The sequence below is a fragment of the Marmota monax genome, unplaced genomic scaffold, assembly GCF_021218885.2.
Source record: "Marmota monax isolate L192 unplaced genomic scaffold, Marmota_monax_Labrador192_F-V1.1 WCK01_AAM20220418_F8-fsc00014, whole genome shotgun sequence".
Lineage (NCBI taxonomy): Eukaryota > Metazoa > Chordata > Mammalia > Rodentia > Sciuridae > Marmota > Marmota monax.
In genome coordinates, this window is record NW_026695222.1 from 27,002,364 (window position 1) to 27,029,556 (window position 27,193).

The 27,193-nt window shown below is 45.1% G+C and overlaps 1 protein-coding gene across 1 annotated transcript; it reads right to left on the reverse strand.

The window, feature by feature from the left end:
* Positions 1-948: 948 nt before the first annotated feature.
* Positions 949-2,197, reverse strand: Mc3r (melanocortin 3 receptor). The gene has a single exon (XM_046433545.1). The coding sequence runs from the start codon at positions 2,011-2,013 to the stop codon at positions 1,045-1,047; it is 969 nt and encodes a 322-aa protein (XP_046289501.1). The 5' UTR covers positions 2,014-2,197; the 3' UTR covers positions 949-1,044.
* Between the last annotated feature and the right edge of the window lie 24,996 nt (positions 2,198-27,193).

Consider the following 27,193-nt stretch of genomic DNA (forward strand, 5'->3'; position numbering starts at 1 on the left):
TTTGACAAGGGTCAGAGGTCAAAAGAGGGTCACCCAACCTTATCACCCTGTTGAGCAACAGGAACAATGACCCGTAAAAAGTCCTTCTTGGTGGCTGCTGTTGAATTCATCACATAGAAGCACAGCTAGAAACAAAACCAAAAACAGACTAACAGACAACTCCCAAGAAAGCCACAGGGCCGGCAGACAGCTCCTCCAGCTATCTAAACACCATAAAGCAATTTCTGGTGACATATGTACCCCCTCCCACAGTTCCCTTTCTTGTTTTACAGACAGACAAGGAATAATAATAATGATTTTTAAAGAGTAATACATTCCTTAAAATGGCAGGTGGCAAAATACAAGAACAACAGGCATATTCTGAGTGTCCACAGCTTTTTCCTCTTTCAGTAGAGTTTGGAGGCGACTTCTGATTTAATGCATGAACCTGACAGTGACAGCACCCCAGCGGGAGCAGGGATAGCAGTGGGCTACCTCTCCATGCTATTTGGGGGTGCGGCTGCTGTGGGGCAAGGAGAAGGAAACAGCATCACCTTGTGTCTTTCACAGTTGTTTTTAGACGATGATTTCACTACCCAGAGAGTAGTGGAGTAGGAACTAGGTCTCTAATGGAGTAAAAGAGAGCTCTGTGTGTGTAACTGACAGCTGGAGGTTAAAGCTGTTAACAGTGAGAGATTCGAGCCCTCTTCCTGCTCAGGAGAAGCCCCCAGGCTGGTTGGCTTGGGCACAAAGACCTGGGTGTGAAGCAGGTGAGCAGCAGGCATTAGGAGCCCTGGGCACACAGGAGTGAACGCAAGCAGCACTCAGAGCAGCAGAGATGGTGTGGGAACCAGACAGTGACTTACCCACACAGGTCCTTTCAGAGATCCCGTTGGATGCCATTTCCCTTTTAAAAGGTTGTGTGAACTTAAAGACAAGTGCAGGCTTGGCTGTTAGCACATTCTATACCTTTCAAGGACTTTTTTTTCCTTTCTAAGCATCTTGGTTGGTGGAGGGAGGTCCCAAAGTGGCTGTACTGGTGACCACTTCCACAGCCCTGGCCATCTATCTCAAGTTCATGCTATTGCAGCCACAGAGAATCTCCTTGAAGGTGTTGCGCAGCTCCAGGCTCCGGAAGGCGTAAATGAGGGGGTCGATGATGGAGTTGCACATGATGAGGACCAGGTAGGTGTTGAAGTGGGCCGTGTAGCAGATGCAGTAAGGGTTGGTGGGGCAGGTGATGATGAGGACCAGGTGCAGGAAGAAGGGGGCCCAGCAGAAGATGAACACCCCCAGCAGGATGGTGATGGTGACGGCCCCCTTCATGCAGGAGTGCTGCTGTGGGGCCACCCCGTCAGCAGGTGGCAGTGCCGCAATGCGCTTGACATGCAGCCGGGCAAAGAGGAACATGTGCACGTAGAGGGTGCCCATGAGAAGCACCATGGCGAAGAACATGGTGATGAGGCTCACGATGACCATCTTGCTCTCGGAGTAGACGATGAACACCACGCCGCAGACGCCGCAGCAGACCCAGATGCTCATGATCAGAGTGAGCGCCTTCCTCACGGTCATGATGCTGTGGTAGCGGAGCGCATAGAAGATGGTGACGTACCTGTCGACGGCAATGGCCAAGAGGTTGCAGATGGAGGCCACCAGGGAGATGCAGATCATGGAGTCGAAGATGTTGTCCATGTGTTGGATAAACTGGTCCTCGAAGGTCAGGTAGTTGCTGTTGATGATGGCGATCATGATGGTCTCCAGGGCATTGGACACGCTCACCAGCATGTCGGCCACAGCCAGGCTGCAGAGGAAGAAGTACATGGGGGAGTGCAGGTTGCTGTTCCTGACCACAGCCAGGATGACCAGGATGTTTTCCAGCAGGCTGATGATGCCCAGACTCAGGAAGACCTCAGGCTTGATGAAGACCTGCTCACAGAACCCCCTGTGGCTCTGGTTGCTGGAAGGGGCCATGAGGCGCTGGGAGCCATTGGGCAGCACCGGAGGAGCCCAGAGCAGGCAGCAGGAAGCGTTCATGGCAACAGACGGCTGATCCGAGCAGGGGCTCCTGCAGGCTCCGAAGAAGCAGCTGCTGCTCACGGGAAAGGCAGCATCTCCCCCTAGATGTTTCTTTGGATACTTGTCCAGTCCAGACTCAGATTTTGTTCTCCCCAGAACAAAAGAAGAAAGAGAGGGACGGAGAGAGAAGTTAGTACGGGAACTTTCCTCTGTCTCTCCAGGAGCAGCAGCTTCGTGGCTCCTGATCAGCCAGGCTTCTTTCTCTTTCCCTCTGACCCCCTCTCCGTCTCCTCTCACATCCCTACCTGGGAACAGAAAACCTGCCACTGGTTGCTACAGTTACGGATCTATTCACAGCAAGACAGGGGATGTGGCACCTGTCGCTGGAAGTGAGGGGAGCCCTCCGGTTTTATGTGTCGCGGAGGGTGAACAACTCCTACTTAATCTTCAGTGCAGTGAAATGACCACTGAGCATCGGGCACCTGCCTGACTGACAGCAGGTCCCGACTCCAGGGCTTTGCAGGGAGCTGAAGAAGCGGGCTGATGCCCTCTGCAGGTCAGGCTGCGTGCCTGCACAGACCGGCCAAGCAGTGCATGTTTGTCCAGGAAACTACCAGAGGCATCCATGTGCTCACTCATTCATTTGCTTATTGATTTTATTACTTTTTAAAAATAAGTACCCACCACATGTCAGGTTTCTATTGGGTGCAGGAATATAGTGGTGAGCAAGACAGTTGCTGTCCCTGTTTTCCCTGGACTCCGAGTCGGGTGCCAGAGACATCAGGCAATTGTGGGCCTAACTTGGAGAAGTGCAGGTTTAGTTTAAGGCCACCACAATAAAGCAAGTAGTACAATAAAGTGGGTCAAAAAATTCTTTGAAATTTCCCAAAGCATTTAAAAAACATGTTTACAATATGCTGTATTCTGTTAAGTGTACATTATATTATAAAAAAAGTGCACATGCCTGATAATTGTTTTGATTCTTGGCACTGGAAAAATATGTGGTTTTTGAATGAAACATGCTAATGATCATGTGAGCCTTCAGGGAGGTGAAGGGTTCTTGGTGGTGGAGGGTCATGCCTTGACGTCCATTGCTGCTGACTGGTAGGAGTGGGGGTTGCTGAAGGCTGGGGTGTCTCTGGAAATTTCTTAAAATGAGATAATAATGAAGTTTTCTGCATCTATTTTTTTCTCCCTTTCATGAAAGATTTCTCTGCATCATGCAATGCTGTTTGGTAGCATTTTACCAACAATAAGACTTCCTTTAAAATAGGAGTTGATTCTCTCAAACCCTGCTACTGCTTTAACAGCTAGGTTTATGTCTCCAGCGTAGCTCAGTGTGGTGAACACTTGAGTCAGGGGAGCCTGGGGGGTGGGGCTGGGAAGGCAAACAGAAGGGGCTCTAACCTGATGGGAAAGAAAAGTTCCTGGAGGAAGGAACATCTAGATATTGGCTTCTGGGTAGAAGAGGTGATTTGCAGTGTGGGGTAGGTAGTGGTGGTGGGGGGGCTGGGTTGCAGCAGGTAGGAGAGGGTTCCAGGAAGAGGGTGTGTGTGCTTGAAACTGGGGGGACTAGCCCCCTGGCCATGAAAGCCATCTGGGGAGTGTGGAGACCTACTGAACCAGTCACTCAGGGTTAGGATCTGGACAAGTGTGTGCTCAGTTTTTGGCAGGTGAGCAGGGGCACAGCCAGGGCTGAGATCTATTGAAAAGGAAGCTTGAGTTTCTGAGCTCTGAGAGTATTTTGCACTGGCCAGACTGTGATCCTGGGAGACACGATTTCAGAAGTGAGGCCACAAAGGTTTTCTAGAAAGCCAAGAGGGGCTGGGTTCTGCAGGACAGCAGCAGCCCTGTGTACCAAGACTCCAGGACTGCACCCTAGAGTTGGCGGGGCTGAGGGAGGGACCAGGCAGGGCAGGGATGAGACGGGTGTGCTTCTGAGGAAAGCTCCTGCTTGCAGGGTGCAGATGGGTTGGAGGGGGATGATCCTGGAGCCAGAGTCCAGGGCACAGGGGGCTGGACAGGGAGTGTGAGCTAGCAGAGGCAGCCCTGGAGGGAGGACCCCAGGATCAGATGGGTGGGGTGTGGGAATGTGGAAGAGGGAGCACCAGGGGATGGCTCTACTTCCTTCTTAAGTTGTGGGAAGGATGGAGGTGATTTTAGCTGGAAAACGTACAAGGAAGAATTTAGCAATTGCTTTACTAATGTAATGCTGTTCTTGGAAGTACAGTTTAATATTTGGTTCATGTTTGATTTGGTTCTGCAGATGGATCATGAAAATTCACAAAACACAAGTCCTTTTGCCCCTATACACATACTCACAGAACTAGATGATAGATGGATTGTTATCCTGGTATGCTCTACCATCTTATGTAGAGAACACCTATACAAACCTATAAAGTCTTATAGGACACCTATAAAACTATAAATTTTATAGATGTCCTAGATACAGGATGATGGGACATAATGGGCTAATCCATCTGGGATTTGTATGTGTGTGAAGTGTAAGAAATATGCATGTGCAAGTAGAGAAAAAAATAGAATACTATATAACCCTGGGGTGGAGAGATCTTAAGATGGGCAATCAAAATTTATCTTGGAAAAAATGATCATAAACAAAGTGAAAAGACAAATAGGACAGAAACATTTCCATAGGCAAAGGTTACTTTCACTTATATACAGAGAATATTTTCATATTAATGAGGAAAAGATGAATTGCCTCTCAGAAAATCGGGCAAAGGGTATGAATAGTGATTCACTAAAAAAGAAATGCAGATGGATAATAAACACATGGAAAGATGTCAAACCAGGAAGCCAGGGAAGTGCAACTGGAGTTGAGACCTCAGCACCCTTTGTTCCAGTTGGATTGATCAGAATTCAAAAGATCTGCAACTCAGGAGAGAACGTGGAAGAAAGACACTGCCCCACATTCCCCGTGTCTGTAAACAGATTCACTTATTGGCAGTTTCTGCTGAAGCAAAAGTGCACACAGGTGTGGATCTCAGTCTGTGGGTTGAGGGGCTTGAGGAATACCACTTCCATTTATTTCCAGCTGCATGGTGTAATTCCTGATGCTAAGTCGCACGTTCCCCAGGTTGTAGGAAAAGCAATCTTAATCCTTTGGCTCCTTCTCTTCACCTTCGGGTCACGTCAGAGGTGCGTTTATACTGGTCTGTGGTTTCATCTCTGTTGGTCTGGTGTTTCAAGGGTACTAGATACACCTGCAGGTAGATGACACCGCAGGGACCACCCACCTCCTCCGAGGCCATCCCCTGCTGTCTGCTGGGCAGGGGCCAGCATGGGCTACCTTTCCCAGGTCCCATCCTCTGGCTCTGGGCATCCTTCAGAGACAGCAGAAGAAAGACCTGGCACTTTCAACCTGCGTCCTCAGAGCTGTCAAGGCTGCTAACGAATGCTGACTTGGTCTCTAAATACGGCTCCCTACTTCCCGGGGGAAGCCGAACAGATGCAGTATCACTTGTAAATGAACCATCTACAAATGAATTGGCTTCATTTTAGTAATTCCAAGACACGCAGTCTCTGTCACTGTTTACCATATGGTGTTGGCATACATGACGGTTCCCGTTTGAAACTGTTATAATAAACTGTAACAAGAAGTTGCTGTGGATTAGGAGAAAATCCACCCAGATGTTCTCTCTACCCGAAAAGCTCTTCTTCAATTTTGTGTCTGGCATCCTCCTCTTATCCTTCAACATCCAGCTTAAATGTCAATTCCGTTTTATAGCTTTCCTCAAATTTCACACACCACTTTGTCCTCCCTTCTGACTCTCTGCTGGTAAGCTCACAGGGCCCAGGGCTCTTCTTTCACTCTTAAAAGCACAAGCAACAAGAGAAAAAATAAGAATTGGGCATCACCATAATGAAAAATGTTGTGTCTTAAAAGATACTACCAAGAAAATAAAAACAGTTCGCAGAATGGAAAAAAAAATAACTGCAAATCAGGTAATTTCATAAGGAACTTGTAGCTAGAACTTGTAGGAAAAATTTACAATAAAAACCCAAATAGCCTAATTAAACATAGAAAATTATCCCGATCTGACCCCTACACATTGTTTGTGTATATTGAAATGTCCTGTGCCCGATAAATATATGCAATGATTATCTACCAATTAAAAATTAAAAATAGGCAGTGAAGGGTTGGAATAGACATTTTACCAAAGGAGATTTCAAAATATCCAACAAGCGGGTGAAAAATACACATGGCCATTAGGCAAATACTAATGTACATACCAGTTACTGAATTGTTCACTTTAAATAGGAGAATTTTATGGCATACATTATCAGTGTGATCTCAGTAAAGCTATTTTAAGAGATCACATGAAGAGTGTTCCACAGCTAGGACACCACTGATAAGGGATGACATTGGCCAGTGGTCATCTTTGAACACACGACTATTTTGTCATTCTTGGGAGTTTTTCCTGGGGAGCTGATGTCGCCTACCTCTCAATTCAGCACCTGCTTGCTGGACAGTTCCCAGCGAGCTCAGACTTCCACTCGCTCTGCCGCTGTGAGGGGAGTGCGTGCCATCCTCAACTAAGGAAAGCCAAAACTAACAGACACATTCTGCAGCCTCCTGTCCTTGGGTGGACTCTGGCAGGTGCTTCATATGCTTCCCCAGTCCCCTGGAATCGAACCCACTGCCCACTGCCACAGCCTTGACGACCTGTCTTGTTGCTGGCTTTTCCTCCTCACCCATCTCAATCTCCCCTTTCCCTCACGCCTGCTTCCTGGGATCCATTCCCCTGTAAATCACCTGTTGCCAGGTCCCTGCTATACGTTCAACTTTGGGTGGAGGAGATCCAAACCACTGCCTACTGTGTGCCAGCTTTTTTGGTATGCTCTTTCCCATGCTCGTTTCTCTACTCCAAGAAGGCAGGACTGCAGGTTGTCCACCAATGCCTGCTCACCCCTTCTTCCTCACTCATGGGCCCTGTGTGTTGGGACAGCAGCAAACTTGGCTTACAGTGTCATGCAGACTCCTGTGCATACAAGGCACGTGGCCCAGTACCAGCCAGAAGGTGTAAGCAACGTCTTAGAGGGACATCCAGGGAGGCCTCAGAACCAACCCACTAGCAAACCCAACTGGCACAAACTCTTCTGCCCTTGACAATGTCTTTTTTGCTGCCTGGAAAGATAAAACGAGGGCTAAAGACAAGGGCCAGATCTGATGACGGTGGACTCCCAATCCGTGGGGCGCTTGAATTCCTGATGACTGGGTAGAAAGGCAGTCCCTGCCTTGAATTGCTTGCTTCTGGATTTCTAGTTATGAGTGTGTGAGAGAGAGAGAGGAAAAAACTATTTGTGTAATCCTTCATAATGTGTGGCTTTCTATTCTTTGCAGCTAAATTCAGCCTCCTAGATAAGACTAGCTCTGATTTCTGTCAGGAGACTATCAGCTGCTTAATGTGCTTTAAAAGAAGAATCCCTTCGCCATCTCTATTTCCAGATCATCTTAGTTCTGTAAAGCTCCGGTAGCCCCTGCTATTTAGGCAAAGGAGGAAGTGACTATCTTGCTCTGTAATTTTCCCAGCTGTTAGACTGTACGTGGCTTGTGGGAGGAGCTGACCTCTTCATTTTTATAAATCATCACCTAGCATGAGGCTTAATTTCTTACAAGGGACAATAGACAGCCTCAAAATAATCTCATGGCACTGTCACTTTGGAAAATAGTTTGGCAGTTTCTTTAAAAAGACACGGTGGCTCATGCTGTAAGTTCCGGAGGCTAAGGCAGGAGGATCGCAAGTTCAAAGCTAGCCTCAGCAATTTAGCAAGGCACTAAGCAACTTAATGAGATCCTGCCTCAAAAAAAAGAAAAGGTTAAACATAAGCCAGGCACGTTGGTGCATACCTGTAATCTCAGTGACTCAGGGGAACCCTAAGTTGAAGGCCAGTCTTAGCAACTTAGTGAGACTCTGTCTCAAAAAAAAAAAAAAAAAAGGCTGGGAGTGTAGCTCTCTCTTTCTTGGTTTGATCTTCTCTAATTCAGGGAAAAAAAACTCCACAAATTTGTCATATGATCTAACAATTCCTCCCCTAAGTATCTAGTGAAATGAAGTACCTAGAAAAAAGAAAATGTTTCTGCAGAGACTTGAATGTGAATATCCATAGCAGCACTATTCATAGTTACCAAAAGTGCAAACAAGCCAAGGTTCCTCTAAGAATGATGAGACCGTCAGCTGTGGTGTGTCCACACAATGGATCCCTATCAGCAGTAAAAAAGAATCAAGTACTGATGCAGGCTCATACAAAAGAACCTCAGAAACCTGTAAGGGAAAGAAACCAGACGCGAAAGATGACCTACTGAATGCTAGTACTTCTATAAAGTATATACAGAAAAAAACAAATCTGTGGAGATGAGAGTAGATTCCTAGCAGCCAGGAATGGAAGGTGGCATTGGAAGGGGATGGACTATAAATGGTAAATGGGCACAAGGGGTCTGCGTGGATGTGATAGTCAGGTTTTTGTCACTGTGATGAAACACTTGATAAAATCAACTTAAAGGAGGAAAGGATTATCTTGACTTACAGTTTCAGAGGTTTTAGTGCATGGTCAGCTGGCTCCTTTGCTTTGGGTCTGAGATGAGGTAAAACATAATGGCAGAAGATCATGGCGGAGGAAGACTGCGCAGCTCATGGCAGGCAGGAAGGAGGGGCGGGGGGTGGGGGTGGGGGCAGAGAGAGAGAGGAGAGAGAGGGAGAGAGAGAGAATTTGAGAGGAAAGGGCCGGGGAGAAGATAAACCCTCTGGGCTCACCCCAGTGGCTCACTTCTTCCAACTAGGTCCCACCTCTCCACTTCCCTTCACCTCCCCGTACTGCCATCAAATGTGAGCCCACCAGTGGATGACTTTAGTGACAAGGCCCGAGCCCTCATGGTCCAGCCACTCTCCACAAGACCCAGGTCTGACTGTTGCTGCATCAGGGACCAAGCCTGAATATGTGAACCCTGGGGACATTCCTGGCCCAAACCATGACACCAGGGGCATGAACGTGTTCAAAAGCCGGAGAACGGTGCTGTTGCACAACTCAGAAAACACACTGAAGGTCACTCATTTGTACACTTAATGTGGGTGAATTTTATGGTCTATAGACACACCCCAATAAACTTGTTAGAAAATGCCATGGCAGTTGCGTTCCTGTGTCTTAAATGCATCGAAGTCCCATGAAGAATCGCTAGTAAACATGCTGAACAGTGTCATGGAGCCATCCACAGTGCACACATCTATCAAAGCACCATAAACATATTCACTTTTTGCTTGTCGATTAAAAATAAAGAAATCATACAAGAAAAAATGGGAGTTTCTAACCTGTGTCTTTAACAGTGTGGACGAGAGCAGCAACCTCTCTGAAGTTGCCTGAACTGAACACGCACGTGTGGAAAATACGTCTGTGCCCTCCCCCGGCCCTTCCCTCATCCTCCAGAAGTCCCCACAGCCCTGGGGTGCTCCAGCGGCTCCTGCAGCCACAGATGAGCCTCTCACCATCCTTAATTGCTTCCTTAACCAGGGCTGACGCTTTACTCTTGCAGTCACCAGCGTGGACTTCATTCCCTTTCTCTGAAGCCTCGCTCACCATTTGATTCTGTTGATTGCTCTCACCACCCAGCCAAGAAAGAAGTTCCCATTTCCCCTTATTTCTTTTTTTCTGATCCAGGAGATAGAGATTTTAACTAAAATGTATTTTGTTTTTTCAAATACTGCCTTATCTCTTGAAATTATTGGGAAAGGGGCGTCTCAGGGACATCTTGTATAAACTCTTCCCACCCTACATAAACATCAATCAAATGACCCATTTTTCAAAAGTTCAAGTTCCTTAATGGATTTTTCTCCGAACTCACTGAGTGGATTAGTTGTGCCCTTAAGATACTGCTATCTTGGGAAAAGATACAGCTACCATCGTAGGACGGTGTCAATGGTGGAGAGATACCTTGTCCTCAAGAAGCAAGAGACAAATGTGGTGAGCACTCTGGCCCACTTACTCTCTTCAGACGGGATGGACTGGCCTCCAGGGCTTCTCCCCAGCAGCGGTTCCCCTCCTCTCCTGTCGGCATCTCTGCTCCTTTCCTTTCCGCTCCCTGTGGTTCGGGAAGGCTTGGTGATACTCCTGGCCTGTGCTCCAGACCTGGCCAGTTTCAGAGCTGCTCTGTTCAACAGGGTGGCCACTCACCACAGGCAGGGTGAGGGGCTGTCCAGGTGGTTTATTGGAGCTGAGAGATAAGAGGGGAAGCCTGCCCGAAGCTGGCACAGAATGAAAATTTATTTGCTTGACCAGCCAAGTCTGAGGCTTAAACTGGGTAACGTTCCACTCACATGAGTCAATAAGTCCCTCTACCTCACTTACAAACATTTTATTTCTGATGACATGTTGTATGTATTCGTGGGGTTCGGCGTGATATTTCAACACATGCACACAGGCTGCATTGATCAGACCCAACTTCCCTTTATCCACCTGCCCTTCAGCCTCTACTAGTCACTGTCTACCTTCAGGTCAACTTTGTTTAGCTCCCACACGTGAGAGGGAAATCACAGGGCGGTACTTGTCTTTTGTGTCTGGTTTATCTCAGCCTGAAATCCTGCAGTCCACCCATTTTGCTGCAAATGATACATTTGCATTTCATTCTTCTTTGTGACTGAGTAATATTCCATTGTGACTATACACCACATTTTCTTTTTTTTTTTTAATTTTTTATTGTGGGTTGTTCAAAACATTACAAATTTCTTGACATATCATATTCCACACTTTGATTCAAGTGGGTTATGAACTCCCACCTTCACCCCATACACAGATTGCAGAATCACATCAGTTACACCTCCCCCCTCCCCCCTCCCCACCTCTCCCCTCCCCTCCCCTCCTCTCTCTCTACCCCCTCCACTGTATAACCCTGAGGGTCTCCTTCCATTACCATGCAATTTCCCTTCTCTCTCCCTTTCCCTCCCACCTCTCATCCCTGTTAAATGTTAATCTTCTTCTCCTGCTCTTCGTCCCTACTCTGATCTTAGTTACTCTCCTTATATCAAAGAAGACATTTGGCATTTGTTTTTTAGGGATTGGCTAGCTTCACTTAGCATAATCTGCTCTAATGCCATCCATTTCCCTGTAAATTCTATGATTTTGTCATTTTTTAATGCAGAGTAATACTCCATTGTGTATAAATGCCACATTTTTTTTATCCATTCGTCTATTGAAGGGCATCTAGGTTGGTTCCACAGTCTTGCTATTGTGAATTGTGCTGCTATGAACATCGATGTAGCAGTGTCCCTGTAGCATGCTCTTTTTAGGTCTTTAGGGAATAGACCAAGAAGGGGAATAGATGGGTCAAATGGTGGCTCCATTCCCAGCTTTCCAAGAAATCTCCATACTGCTTTCCAAATTGGCTGCACCAATCTGCAGTCCCACCAGCAATGTACAAGTGTACCCTTTTCCCCACATCCTCGCCAGCACTTGTTGTTGTTTGACTTCATAATGGCTGCCAATCTTACTGGAGTGAGATGGTATCTTAGGGTGGTTTTGATTTGCATTTCTCTGACAGCTAGAGATGGTGAGCATTTTTTCATGTACTTGTTGATTGACTGTATGTCCTCCTCTGAGAAGTGTCTGTTCAGGTCCTTGGCCCATTTGTTGATTGGGTTGTTTGTTCTCTTATTGTCTAATTTTTTGAGTTCTTTGTATACTCTGGATATTAGGGCTCTATCTGAAGTGTGAGGAGTAAAGATTTGTTCCCAGGGTGTAGGCTCTCTATTTACCTCTCTTATTGTTTCTTTTGCTGAGAAAAAAACTTTTTAGTTTGAGTAAGTCCCATTTGTTGATTCTAGTTATTAACTTTTGTGCTATGGGTGTCCTATTGAGGAATTTGGAGCCCGACCCCACGGACTGTAGATCGTAGCCAACTTTTTCTTTTATCAGACGGCGCGTCTCTGATTTGATATCAAGCTCCTTGATCCATTTTGAATTCACTTTTGTGCATGGCGAGAGAAAGGGATTCAGTTTCATTTTGTTGCATATGGATTTCCAGTTTTCCCAGCACCATTTGTTGAAGATGCTATCCTTCCTCCATTGCATGCTTTTAGCCCCTTTATCAAATGTAAGATAGTTGTAGTTTTGTGGATTGGTTTCTGTGTCCTCTATTCTGTACCATTGGTCCACCCGCCTGTTTTGGTACCAGTACCATGCTGTTTTTGTTACTATTGCTCTGTAGTATAGTTTGAAGTCTGGTATCGCTATACCGCCTGATTCACACTTCCTGCTTAGCATTGTTTTTGCTATTCTGGGTCTTTTATTTTTCCATATGAATTTCATGATTGCTTTCTCTATTTCTACAAGAAATGCCGTTGGGATTTTGATTGGCATTGCATTAAACCTACAGAGAACTTTTGGTAATATCGCCATTTTGATGATGTTAGTTCTGCCTATCCATGAACAGGGTATATTTTTCCATCTTCTAAGATCTTCTTCTATTTCTCTCTTTAGGGTTCTGTAGTTTTCATTGTATAAGTCTTTCACCTCTTTTGTTAGGTTGATTCCCAAGTATTTTATTTTTTTTGAAGATATTTTGAATGGAGTGGTTGTCCTCATTTCCATTTCAGAGGATTTGTCGCTGATACACAGGAATGCCTTTGATTTATGCGTGTTGATTTTATATCCTGCCACTTTGCTGAATTCATTTATTAGCTCTAATAGTTTCTTTGTAGAGCCTTTTGGGTCTGCTAGGTATAGAATCATATCATCTGCAAATAGTGATAATTTAAGTTCTTCTTTTCCTATTTTTATGCCTTTAATTTCTTTCGTCTGTCTAATTGCTCTGGCCAGTGTTTCGAGAACTATGTTGAACAGAAGTGGAGAGAGAGGGCATCCCTGTCTTGTTCCAGATTTTAGAGGGAATGCCTTCAGTTTTTCTCCATTCAGAATGATGCTAGCCTGAGGCTTAGCATAGATTGCTTTTACAATATTGAGGTATGTTCCTGTTATCCCTAGTTTTTCTAGAGTTTTGAACATAAAGGGATGCTGTACTTTGTCGAATGCTTTTTCCGCATCTATCGAGATGATCATATGGTTCTTATTTTTAAGTCTATGGATGTGGTGAATAACATTTATTGATTTCCGTATATTGAACCAGCCTTGCATCCCAGGGATGAATCCTACTTGATCATGGTGTACAATTTTTTTGATATGTTTTTGTATCCGATTCGCCAGAATTTTATTGAGGATTTTTGCATCTAGGTTCATTAGAGATATTGGTCTGTAGTTTTCTTTCTTTGAAATGTCTTTGTCTGGTTTAGGTATCAGGGTGATGTTGGCCTCATAGAATGAATTTGGAAGTTCTCCCTCCTTTTCTATTTCCTGAAGTAGCTTGAAAAGTATTGGTATTAGTTCTTCTTTAAAGGTTTTGTAAAATTCTGCTGTATACCCATCCGGTCCTGGGCTTTTCTTAGTTGGTAGTCTTTTTATGGTTTCTTCTATTTCCTCAATTGATATTGGTCTGTTTAGGTTTTCTATATCCTCCTGACTCAATCTGGGCAGATCATATGACTTAAGAAATTTATCTATGCCTTCACTATCTTCTAATTTATTGGAGTATAAGGATTCAAAATAGTTTTTGATTATCTTCTGTATTTCTGAAGTGTCTGTTGTGATATTGCCTTTTTCATCCCGTATGCTAGTAATTTGAGTTCTCTCTCTTCTTCTCTTCGCTAGCATCGCTAAGGGTCTGTCGATTTTCTTTATTTTTTCAAAGAACCAACTTTTAGATTTGTCCATTTTTTCAATTGTTTCTTTTGTTTCGATTTCATTAATTTCAGCTCTGATTTTCATTATTTCTTGCCTTCTACTTCTTTTGCTGTTGTTTTGCTCTTCTTTTTCAAGGATTTTGAGATGAAGTATGAGATCATTTATTTGTTGGTTTTTTCTTTTTTTAAGGAATGAACTCCAAGCAATGAATTTTCCTCTTAGAACTGCTTTCAATGTATACACCACATTTTCATCCACTGATAGACACTTAGGGGGTATCTTTGAGTGGTGCTGAAATAAACACGGGCGTGCAGGGATCTCTATGGGATGCTGATTTCAGTTCCTCTAGATACATACCAAGGCACAAAGGAGTGGAATAACTGGATCATATAGAGTTCTATTTTTAGTTTTTTGAGGAACATCCACATTGTTTTTCAAAATGGCTGTACTAACGTGCATGTCTACCAGTTGAGTTCTCTCTTTTCTCCCATAGCCTTGCCAGCATTTTTTTTCACTTTTTTTTGAACAATAGTCATTCTGACTGCACTGACATGATATCTCCGTGAGTTTTGATTTACATTTCCTGACGGCTAATGATACCTAATGGCTAATGATGGACAGTGATATGGTATCTTTTCTTATGTACTTATTGACCTTTTGTATTTCTTCTTTTGCTGAATATCTAGTTAGGTCATTTTAAAATTGAACCATTGGGTTTTAGGTTAAGTTTTTCAAGTCCCTCATGGATCCTGGATTCCAATCCTTTGTCGGATAAAGAGTTGACAGATATTTTCTGCTGTGGCTCTTTCATTGCTGTTCAGAAGGTTTTTAGTTTGGTAAAATCCATTTGTCTATTTTTGCTTTCGTTTCCTGTGCTTTCGGATTGTACCCAAAAGTCATCACCCATACCATTGTCTTGACAGCTTCCTGTTTTCTTCTAGTAGTTTCAGAATCTCGGTCTTACCTGTAGGTCTTTGTTGGCTTTGCTCAGGGTGAATTGGGGGTCAAGTCTCAATCTTCTACCCATGGACGTCCAGCGTTGCCAGTCATGATGTATTTACTGACACTGATGTTGGCCTTGACGTTGTCTCATGGTTTGCAGCTGCTTTCTACCTTCAGTATTAGGGCACACAGGACCCAGATATGTGGGTGGAAAGAAGTAATGTTTGCCAGGCTACAAAAAAATCCTGTTTTGCCTGTATATTTTGGGACCTGATTGCCTTCTGAAAGTGACAGCCAGAAATATAAACATCTAGGTAGCCACCTTCCCAAGTGAAGCCAACAAAGGAACTTGGGTGTGACAGTGCCTGGGGAACAGGCATTCTGCTCTCCGAATGCTCCTCTGGGTTTTGAGATATTGCTAAACAAGAACTGCTGGTGTTCAGAAAGCTCCCAGACGGGAGGCAGAACAGGAGAGGCAGGAGGCGGGGCCGAGTGCTCTCCTGCTCTGCTTTTGTGTGCCTTTCTGTTCAGGTCACGCCTCTGAGGCAGGACCTTGGCGTGGAGCTCACCATTCCCAGTTCAGTTTCCAGATCAGGTATTTAGCTACAACAGGGCCACTCTGTATCCAGCAGGAACGAGCCACTGGGTCTAGGCAGGGCTGGGCCAGGCTTGCAGGCGGTGTTTCTATGAAGCTGTTGTGGACACTGAGTGAGGAAGATTAGACAGTTCCCGGCCCTGGGCTGGTGTGCAGTAGGCACTCAATAGACGCTGGCTTTCATTTTCTTAACCCGGCGTTCTGCGTGTTCTGTAACAGAAAATGACTGCACTGCGACACACGAGAGTTCATTTTTTCCATGCATCGTGATGTCTGGAGGTAGATGGTGGCTGTATTGGTTGGGAGCTCAGCAGCACTGGGGTCACTGTCTCTGTAACTCTGTTTCTCTCATGTGTGACACCAGGCAGTCAAAGGTGACAGCAGCTCCAGCTGTGAAATCTGTGACAAATAGAAAACGAAGTGTGAAGAGCAACACCTGTGGATTTGTCCCCTTTATGAAGGCAGAGACACCTCACTTTTTAATTTACTAATTATCTTTTAATCCCCCATTGTAATTATGCTCATGCCTCATTGACTAGATAGGGTCACATGATCTTCCCTGAACAAGCACTAGTACAAGGAGGCTGGGAAGGCAGGTAGAGGATCACGTGATTGGTCATCCTTAAAGCACTGGCCCCTCCCTCCAAGAAAGACGCCACAGACTTGAGTTCTGCAGAAGCACACGCTCAGATGGACCTGCGCCTGCAGGAGGTTTGCCAGGGATCAGCACCTAGAGAACCTGAGGAGAGAAAGCAACATCGGGCAGGTGAAGAAGCCAAACTGGGCGGCCTCAGCCAGCCTGGGCAGCTCTTGAGCACACCTGGTCCACCCTGGCAGGCCCTGGTGGGCTCACACAGCTGCCTTTACACCTATGGCAGCTCCTGGGCTGGCAGGAAGCTGAGCTCTAGGGAAGCAGGAGACCTGCAGCTGAGGCACGGTGTCAGGTGGACAAGAAGCCTCCCCGTGAGCTTGGTGCAGGTCCTTGCTCATCACAAAGAAGAGAAGGCTCACCTGGAGGTGGAGAAGGCTCACCTGGAGGTGGGGAAGGCTCACCTGGAGGTGGGGAAGGCTTACCTGTGTATGTGTTCCTACGTCCCTTCGTGGTCGATGGCCGCTTGGCTACCTTGTCACGGGGTGAGGGGTAGAGACGCAGAATAAACCCAGAGACTCCAGGAGCTGGTGAGAGAACTGGCTGGAGACCCACCTCAGGTCGTCGTCCAGTAGCTCAGTTTATTTTTGGAATGCACACAACTGTTATAGGGTTCGAGTGGGGCGTGCCCATCAATCATACACAAGCAAGACAATATCCATAGGCCAATCATCTTCTGCCTAATGTAACCGCACTGTGAGGAAACTCTAAATATTGTTGTCATGGCAGAAAACAATCTGGAAGTGTCTTTGGCCCTTACTGAGTCAGGGGTTTCATGCCCTGAAGTCCCCGACTCTCGGTTTCCTGGCCCTGTAGTTTGGCAATGCTAACCACAAGTGCTGGGGATGTGGTTTCATTCCATCCTGCAGGCCCTCCTGTCAGGCCTGAAGGAACGTGGGTATTTCAAGCACTTCCTAGCCGCTCCTAGCTGCTAGCTGCAACTGACTCCAACACACCTGGAGGTGGGGAAGGCTCACCTGGAGGTGGGGAAGGCTCACCTGGAGGTGGGGAAGTCACACTAACCTGGAGGTGGGGCTGGCGGTGTGGACAGGACTGTTCCCACTGGTGCTCTGCAGGGTTGAGTTTACCAGAGTTGCAGAGGTTGTGGAAGAGCTGGTGACAGGTCCTGAACCTCTCAGAGTGCCCCATGGGGCTGCATATGTGTAGAAGCTGGGGGTGGCACTTCCTGTGACTAAGCGCCAGTTAGGTCTCACAGGGCTGGGAACTCATGTTTTTATGGAGAACAGTTAGAACAGGCGGAGGCAGAGTTACTCATTGTCCAAGGATGAGTTGACAGCAGGATAGCTACTGGGAAGGAACAGAAAGAGCTCATCTGTGACTGTAGCAGGGCAGCTGGGAACGCCTGTGATGATCCCCATCAAACTGCGGAGCTTCTAATGCCCACTCAAGACGCGGCGCATGCCCAGCCACTGTGCTGTGAAATGGAGAGCTTAAGACCACATGATGTATTACTTTGGACGAGTTCTCAGCTTATAGCCAAACGGCAGAACAGTACAGGGAGCTCCACCTGCCCCTTCCTCCCTCCCCCCATTAGCATCATGTCACCATGGCGCCTCTGTAGGACCAAGCACCCAATGCCAGTACCTTGCTCGTCTCCCCAGACTTGATTTCGATCCTGCAGGTTTCCCGCTCATGTCCCCTTCTGCTCCAGGGTCAGTCTAAGATGCCACACTGCCGCCAGCTATCACATGTCCTTGGTCTCCTGATGGGTGATAGTTGCAGTCTTCCGCGCCTCTCACAACCTGGGCCGTTTTGAGGAGTGAGGCAGGTGTTCTGTGGGAGGTCCCTCAACCTGGCGGTGTCTGTGCCTTTCTTGCACTCAGGGGAGTAATGGCTTTGTGGGAAGAATGCCACGGAGACAGATGCCGCCTCCTCACGTCACGCTGGGGCACAGGACACCCTCATGGCGTCACTGGCATGGTCTTGATCACTTCCCCAGGGCGATGTTATGTCATCTGGTTCTGATGACCTTGTGTGGCCCCAGGGGCCTTGACGTTTTCATGTAGGTTTCTTCTAGGTCTTAAAATCCTACTTCATTCATGGAAGGGACATGGGCAAGTGACACATGAGTACCACACCCATGATACTGAGGAGAGGGTAGTCCTCCATGGGGTCCAACAGTCTTCCTTCTGTTCCCATATTCTCCTTTATGCTCTTTCCTTACCAGACCATCACTGCAAAGTGCAAAAATGCTTACCCTGCATGACACCCTGCCATGACAGGGGCAGCCAGTCACTTATTGAGTGTTCCAGTGAGCCAGGAGCTTTGCTTACCTGGTCTCCAGTCTCCAAAACCATCAGCCAGTGCACATCAGATCATTTTGCATATTAAGAAACAGAGAGGTAAAGTGAATATCCCAAGGTCACACAGTGGGTAAGCAGAAAACAGATTTGGACCCACATCTGTTTTATGCCAAACCCGTGCTCTTTCTCTCCAAAACATTAGCACATCCACCTCTTGTAGCCCCAGAGTCCAGTAGGAGAAGCACAGAGAACTCTAGAAGACACATAAACTGTAATTTCTCCAAACATTGTCCCAGTCCTCTTTTTCATACTAAAAACAAGAGAGAAGCAAACGAGATGAGCTTTTCTGTGTCCTTATGGCCATAGCAAGAAATATACAACCATGGGTCTTATTATCTCTTTGAGAAAGAGGCAGAGAAGGGCGGGGGCTAAGCCAGACCTGACCTGCTGGAGACTCGGGCACACACAGCCTCTGTTCTTAGAGCGCATGGACTCCTGGGATCTGACGGAAGCAGGCTGTGTCCAGGGTGGAGCTGAGGTGTCCTGGTCACGTGCTTGTCGTAGTCCTCTGTACTCATGCTTCACAGCCTGTCACCCTCCCAGGGGTGTCCTCTGTCCACGGCTCCTGCTGCCTGCTTTGCTCCCCTCTGATCCCTTTTGTCCCCCAAAGCTAGCACATCCCTTCCTCATTTCCCCAGCGCCACTAACAGAAGCTTCTGTGTCTAGTGATCTTTGAAGAATGTGGCAGAAACAGAGTGTAGTGTTGCAACACACAACTGCACCAGTCAGGGTCACTCCAGGTGAACTGGGCCGGCATGAAATAACCACACAGGGACAGAGAAATGCCCTTTCCTTTGGATTCTGTGACGGATCCCTTGACCCAGCTCCCACAAAGGAGGCAAGGCAGGCAAGAGAGACAGCATGCCTCTGCCGCAGTCTGGCTGGGCACAAATGCCGCAGTCTGGCTGGGCACAAATGCCGCAGTCTGGCTGGGCACACAATCACGAGCCACCACACAGCTTGTAGATTCAAACAGCAACTCTTTATTCCCGAACTCACACCAGCCGTCTACAATCACGTTCTGGGGAAATCCACGTTCTCTGCCCAAATCCACCTCCACTGGGCTTCTATCTCCAAAATATACTGTCTGAATCCCGTGAGAACTCAAGGGGAACTCAGGCAGCAGGATACGCCCTATTCCCAGCAGGAATAATCTTAAACCTTAAACCTGGAACCTAAACTGGGAACGCCCTAAACACGATTATCTTAAAACCGGGAACACCCTAATCTGCCTTGGTCCTTGAGCAAGGTCACGTACATTCAATGTCACTGCAACATGTCAGCAACATGGGGTACGCTGGCAAGGAAATTGTCATACCTACTTGGCTAATGGCTCCCAGCATCTCCCCCCTTCTGATTAATTAAACAACAAGCAATGTGGCTTAAGGACCGTGCCTGGTAGGTTGTCCAATTCAACATATGGTTCTTACCCGTCATCGGAAAACTGACCTTTAGGCGTCAGCCTCCTGTCTTAGGTTGATACCACTGCAATTGAATCATACCCGTCACTGACTACCGGTCCAGCATAAGCCATTGGCCCCCAAATTTTAGACCATCACTAGCAGAAGGGAGGAGGATACAGAAATGCCACGACACCAAGCCAATTGACGGCTCCTTGGGAAAAATTGCATCACTGGTGACACCATCAGCAAAGATATGTCAGCACTACCACAATTAACATGGGGTGCGCTGGCAAGGAAATAAAAATTGCATCACTAGTGACACCATCAGCAAAGATATGCCAGCATTACCACAATTCGCTGCACCAAACGATAGTTACATAGTCCAGGCAAGTTCTGCAAGCAGTTCAAAGCAGAGGAATCTATCAATATGTCCATTTCCTCCCCAAATCCGTTTCCTCCCAAAGTAAGTTGACTCTTTGATTGAGCATTACTTGTTGAGTTCTTCACCGGCACTGGGATGGAGATAGGAATTCTGGCAATGATGCTAAAGAGACATTATCCTGAAAAGAATTATTAAATATAATGAAAAGGAAAGGTGAAAGTAAACAAACAGATCTGTTAACCTACTTTAGAAACAATCCTTAACAGCTTTTTACCTAATTTAAATTAGTAAACAAACAGATCTGTTAACCACCTTTAAAAACAATCCTTAACAGCTGTTTACCTAATTTAAATTAAACCATTTAAATCACGTGAATAAAAAAAATAATAATTCGGATCCATTTTTTCATGAGCGCTCCTCATATAAGAAATATGGACATACGCACATACAGACATACAACACAAAACACAAGAGTGTACACAAACGTACAACACATAAGAAAATAGTAAAGGCCTTGTAGCTTTACCTGGGTGAAATCTCCATTGCAATGTTTAAAAACTCCACAGTCAAAAAATAAAACTGATCAGAAAAACATTAACCTAGGTTTGTATGAGCTCAAAAAATAAAAATAGAACCTTATGATGTGGAAAAATGCAATAATAAAATAGCTATTGAAAAAAGCATCCTGGTTAATCACTGTCACAGATGTAAGAATGGCCAAGCTGGAGTTCTGGATATCAGCTGTTATGGATTTGAGTCAAATCATCTTCTTTTCGATCTGTAGAAACTGTTTTAGTTAATCTCTCTGGAATCCAAATGGGCTGCTGTTCTCCCTGTGGAAAAACACAAACAGACCCCCGACTCCAGACAATCACTGGGTCAGGACCTTTCCATTGTCCTGTTAGAATATCTTTCCAAAGTACTTTAGGCTTATGTACATTTTTTGGATACATATGCCTTTCCGCAGCACTAAGTCCTGATGAATCCAAATTTAAAAAGTTTAGAGTAAAAAGCGTTATTTTAAGTTTATCTTTGGGGGATATATACCCCCTTCCAATTCCCTCTTTTTGCTTTAATAAGTATGTTTTAATAGTTTGATGAGCTCTTTCAACTATGCCTTGTCCCTGTGGATTGTATGGGATTCCTGTTATATGAGTAACACCAAATGATGAGCAAAATTGTTTAAAAGAGGTAGAGGTATAGCCAGGACCATTATCAGTTTTTAACTGTTTAGGAACGCCCACAGTGGCAAAATTTTGTAAGCAATGAGCTATAACATCTTTAGTTTTTTCTCTGGCATGAAGGGAGCCCATCAAAAATCCAGAAGAAGTATCGACTGTAACATGCAAATATTTTAATTTTCCAAATTCTGGCAAGTGTGTGACGTCCATCTGCCAAATATGGTTAGGTATCAGTCCTCTAGGATTGACTCCAAGATTAACTTGTGGTAAAAATGTCACACAATTTTGACATTGTTTTATTATATGTCTGGCTTGTTCCTTAGTTATTTTAAAACGCTTTTGTAAAGTATTAGCATTAACATGAAACCTTTTATGAAAATTTGTAGCTTCTTCAAATGTAGAGAAAATATGTATGTCATGTGTAGTTTTATCTGCTAAATCATTGCCTAAACTAAGGGCTCCAGGCAATCCTGTATGTGCCCTAATATGTCCTATAAAGAATGGATCTTTTCTGTCCCAGATTAGACTTTGTATAGTGGAAAACAAAGAGAAAACAGTAGAAGAAGGGGAAATCCTACCAGCATCTTCAAGAGATACTATAGCATTAACTACATACTGACTATCAGAAAATAAATTAAATACAGAATCTTTAAACATCAAAAAAGCTTGTAAAACTGCATTAAGCTCTACCTTTTGAGCTGATTGTTTGGGTACTAAAAATGTAAAAGTTTGATCAGGGGTAACTACTGCTGCTGTACCATTATTTGACCCATCAGTGAATATATTTGGAGCATTCATGATAGGTGTTTTTCTTGTCATTTTTGGAAAAACTACAGGATGCTTAGACCAAAAAGACAACAAAGGATTAGATGGTAAATGATTATCAAATGAAACATTAGATTTACACATGATTATTGCCCAAGTATTTAACTCATTAGCTAACTCATCAATTTGATCCATAGTATATGGAGTAATAATTTTATTGGGAGAAATTCCAAACACTCCCTTCGCTGCTTTTATTCCTTTGAGTATTAAATGTCCTACAGCCTCAGGATACCTAGTAAGAATAGTGTTAGGAGAATAAGATAAATGTATCCACAATAATGGACCTTCTTGCCAAAATACTCCTGTAGGAATATTTTTTGTTGGTAGTACAATAAATAATAAAGGCAAACTTATATCAATTCTATCCAAATGCATATTTTCCATATATGTTTCAATAATTTTTAATGCCTTTCTTGCTTTAGGAGTTAACATGCGGGGTGAATTTGGATCTGATGGACCTTTTCGAATATCAAATAAAGGTCCCAATTCTCCTGTTGGTATACCTAGATAAGGCCTTATCCAATTTATGTCTCCCAATAACTTTTGAAAGTCGTTAAGTGATTTGAGTTGATCTACTCGTATTTGAATTTTTGGTGGACGGACCATGGTTGAGGATAGTAGAACTCCTAAATAATTAATTGGAAAATTCAATTGTACTTTATCTATTGCTATCTCTAGATTATAATTTTTTAATAAGTTTGTAAGTGTGGCATAACATTCCAGCAATATGTTTTTATCTTTATGTGCCAATAATACATCATCCATGTAGTGAAATATTTGTAGTTCAGGATTTTGATTTCTAAGTGGCTGGATTGCTTTGTTAACATATATTTGACACATAGTTGGACTGTTAGCCATCCCTTGAGGGAGTACTTTCCATTCATATCTCTGATCAGGACCTTCATGATTTAATGCAGGGATAGTAAATGCAAAACGTGGACTATCCTTGGGATGAATTGGAATTGAAAAAAAACAGTCTTTAATATCTATAGCTAAAACATGCCAAGTTTTTGGCAAAGCAGACAATTGAGGAATCCCTGATTGAGCAGGTCCCATAATAACCATCTCATTATTAATGGCTCTTAAATCTTGCAATAATCTCCATTTACCAGACTTCTTTTTGATGACAAAAATGGGAGTATTATGGGGAGATATGGAAGGTTGTATATGTCCTTCCGCTAATTGTTGTTTGACCAGATCATGGGCTACTTGTGTCTTTTCTTTAGTCAGGGGCCACTGAGGAACCCACACTGGTCTTTCTGATTTCCAAGTAATTTTGATTGTCTCAGTGGCCCTTTCTGAAAATCCAACCCATGTCTGTCTGTTCCTTGATCTATTTGTACTGGTGCTGCTATACCTTGCCCTTGTTTTCCTAATCTTTTTTCTTTCCTAAAGCCTTGTCTAGCCCTAGTAGTGGGCGCATTAGGATTGATGTTATTTGTTAACGTCAAACCTAATTGATCTAGGACATCTCGTCCCCATAAATTTATAGGAAGATGATCCAATACATATGGCTGTATAGTTCCTTCACATCCTTCAGGATCCTTCCAATCTAATATCATAGAACTTCTATGGGGATTAGTCACCACTCCTAGGCCTCGAAGCGTTTGAGTGGCTTGTTGTAATGGCCAATGTTTTGGCCATTCTTGACGAGATATGATGCTAAGGTCAGCTCCTGTGTCCAGTAGTCCATTAAACTCATGACCTTGAATATTTAGTTTTAGCATTGGGCGAGAATCTAAATTTAAAGACAACATAGCCCAATCTACACCTGTGGAGCCTAATCCCCTGGAACCTCTTTCTACACTATGACTAGGAAATTTATTATGTAGGCTGGGTATTATTAACAACTGTGCTATTCTATCTCCAGGTGAAATTACTGATATACCTCTTGGAGAACTAGCTATAATTTTTATTTCACCTACATAATCGGGATCAATTACCCCAGGACTTATCATAAGTCCTTTTAATGTAGATGAACTACGTCCCAATAATAAGCCTACTGTTCCTTGGGGAAGAGGTCCTTTTACTCCTGTGGGAATGATTTGAACTCCCATCTCTGGAGTTAATACTGCTCTGGCAGAGGGACAGATGTCCAACCCTGCGCTCCCTCGGGTTTGTCTGATGAGGGATTTAATGGACAATGTGTCCTGGGCACTAGCCTGATGGTGTTGCTGGGATCCTCCACTGCCCCGTATATTTGTGGTTGTGGGCCCCGGAGCATTGGGCCCCCCTGTCCGTTTTTTGGCAATGGAGCCTGATGCCTTTCTCCACGATATCGTGGATAAATACCTGGTCTTTGTCCGTTTTTTGATAAGGGAGTACCTTCTATGGTGGTTTGAGAACGGCATTCATTAGCCCAATGTCTCCCTCTACGGCATCGTGGGCAAATACCCGGTATTCTATTCCTTTGATACCTACTTTTGTTAAACCCTCCTCCTATGGGGCAATTCCTTTTAAAATGTCCTGTTTGTTCACAATCATAGCATGTTTTTGGCCTGGCATCTAAAGCCTGTTGTACTGCAGCTGCCAAGACTTGCCCTTGTTCATTAATATCTCTACATAATTTAATATATGTGTTTAAATCTTCATGTCTCCATGGTCTAATAACCTCTCTGCAGCAACGATTTGCTTGGTCATAAGCCAGTTGTTTTATTAATGGCATTGCTTGTTCTGTATCCCCAAAAATTTTGGCAGCCGTTTGAATTAGCCTATCTACAAAGTCAGCGTAAGGTTCATTAGCTCTCTGTATTACCTTAGATAGCTGAGCTTGTAAATCTCCATGTCCTTGTAAAGTCTTCCATGCCCTAACTGCGTCTGCAGCAATTTGTGCATATATAGCAGGATCATATTCAATTTGTTGCCGTTGACCCTCATAAGGTCCTTTTCCTAACAACATATCTAGATTTCTTTGAGGGTAACCGGCTGCTGCATTTCGCCTAGCTGTCTCCGCGCAAAATTCCTCATTGGCAACCTTCCATAACAAATATTGTCCTCCATTTAGTACAGATTTACACATGCTAGCCCAATCTGCTGGCGTCATGTCCAAGTTAGTAATGGACTCGACCATGCTTACCGTGAAGGGAGCTTGGGGACCATAGGTTGTTACAGCCTCCTTTAACTGCTTCACTGTTTTAAAATCTAAAGCACGGTGAATTCGCTGCCCTCCTGCCTGTTCAAGTACAGGGCATGCTAATCTTTGAGGTCCTGTCTCAGGATCCCATTTATCAACTACGGGGTTTGAGGGCCACTCAGCTGTCTCCATCGGTGGGGCTGTTGGTTGAATTACGCCCTCTTGTGATAAAATGGAGTTAGTAACAGCCTCCTGTTGTGGCCTTTTTCCTAACAACCCCTTTTCCTTTAAATTTTCTTCCTCTGTCTGACTAGCTCGAGAGACCTTCTCTTTTGTTTGATCTAAAATGTCTTTCTCCATGGTCTGAACCTCTAACAATTTACTTAACATCTTTTCGGTTTGTTTTTTACTAATTTCTAATCTACTATAAAGATAACGCAACCCAATATGATAGCACAAAACAAAACCGAAACTGAATGAAACAAAAACGGAATAAAAAATCGTTGTATCAATTTTCTCTTCCTCAGGGCCGACAAACTTCAAACCTTTAGTCAACCATTTTTTCCAGTTTGCCTGAGAAATTTCTAGGGATAGGCAGCTTGAAACAAAAACAAGATAAATCAAAACAATAACACATTGTTTTTTGAGTTGGTCACCCATTCTTTCGCTCTTCCTCAGGGCGAGCAATTTCACTTACCTCCAAGCTTCAGAAGTTCCCCGCACGGGCCACCAAATGCCAATGTCTGGCTGGGCACAAATGCCGCAGTCTGGCTGGGCACACAATCACGAGCCACCACACAGCTTGTAGATTCAAACAGCAACTCTTTATTCCCGAACTCACACCAGCCGTCTACAATCACGTTCTGGGGAAATCCACGTTCTCTGCCCAAATCCACCTCCACTAGGCTTCTATCTCCAAAATATACTGTCTAAATCCCGTGAGAACTCAAGGGGAACTCAGGCAGCAGGATATGCCCTATTCCCAGCAGGAATAATCTTAAACCTTAAACCTGGAACCTAAACTGGGAACGCCCTAAACACGATTATCTTAAAACCGGGAACACCCTAATCTGCCTTGGTCCTTGAGCAAGGTCACGTACATTCAATGTCACTGCAACATGTCAGCAACATGGGGTACGCTGGCAAGGAAATTGTCATACCTACTTGGCTAATGGCTCCCAGCATGCCTCAAACCCGGTTTTATTGAGGAGAAGCCAATCAAACGAGGCAAGAGTCACATGCACAGCCCAGACAGAGCTGCATCCTCAGTCCAGATGGCTTTGTGTGCTCAAGATGCTCACAGCTCACCCACAGCCCAGGGCTGGCCTGCCACGTCTCCACATTCCATCGCTCAGAGCTAGGGGGCGCTCAGCTCCTCTGTGGCAGCTCCCTGCCGTACAGCTCAGAAGAAAGCAGCCAGCTCCGCATCACGGAGACTTCTTCGGGGTTGTCCCTCCTTAGGCTGCAGCTTGTCAGCGTCTTGCTGGAGCTGCTCGTCCTTGAGCCCACGCCCCACCCTCCCCAGGAAGGTGGCTGGGCAGGGAGGTGTGGGGGCCCCACAGTCTGCTGAGTGGTGTGGGTCTCGGCTTTGCTGGGCCTGGGTCTCTGCCGTGCAGACTGCACCCGGGTTGTAAACACACCACTGGGTGTCGACTACATCAGCCCTGTCTTTCAAAGTCACGAGGGCCCTGGGCCATTCTTAGAGTCCTTCACCTCTGGGCACTACTGTCCAGTGCTCACCAAGTGGCAGGACCTTTCTCTTCCCTCCTCTCCTCCTTCCCTCCCTCCCTCTTTCCTTGCTTCTTCCTCTCGTACGGTTAATGTTCTCTTTTCTGTCAAAATTAAACCTGTCGTCTGAGCTCGCGACCTGTATCCAATTGTAACTATGGCTCTCACTTGTCCTCTCCAATATAAAAATCAGCCAGTCACGTAGATCCTGACCCCAAGCTCCCCTCTCAGAGCAAGGGGCCGTCGTGCTGAGTTAGGGACAAAACAGACCGACCGGCTGCTGCCCAAGAGCACCTCCTTGCCAGACTGTTGGGTAGCAAATGTTGTCTTGCTCTGCTACTTCTGAGCGCGTCT

Coding starts and splice junctions, on each gene's coding strand:
- Mc3r (XM_046433545.1), bottom strand. CDS start 2,013: ATGAACGCTTCCTGCTGCCTGCTCTGGGCTCCTCCGGTGCTGCCCAAT.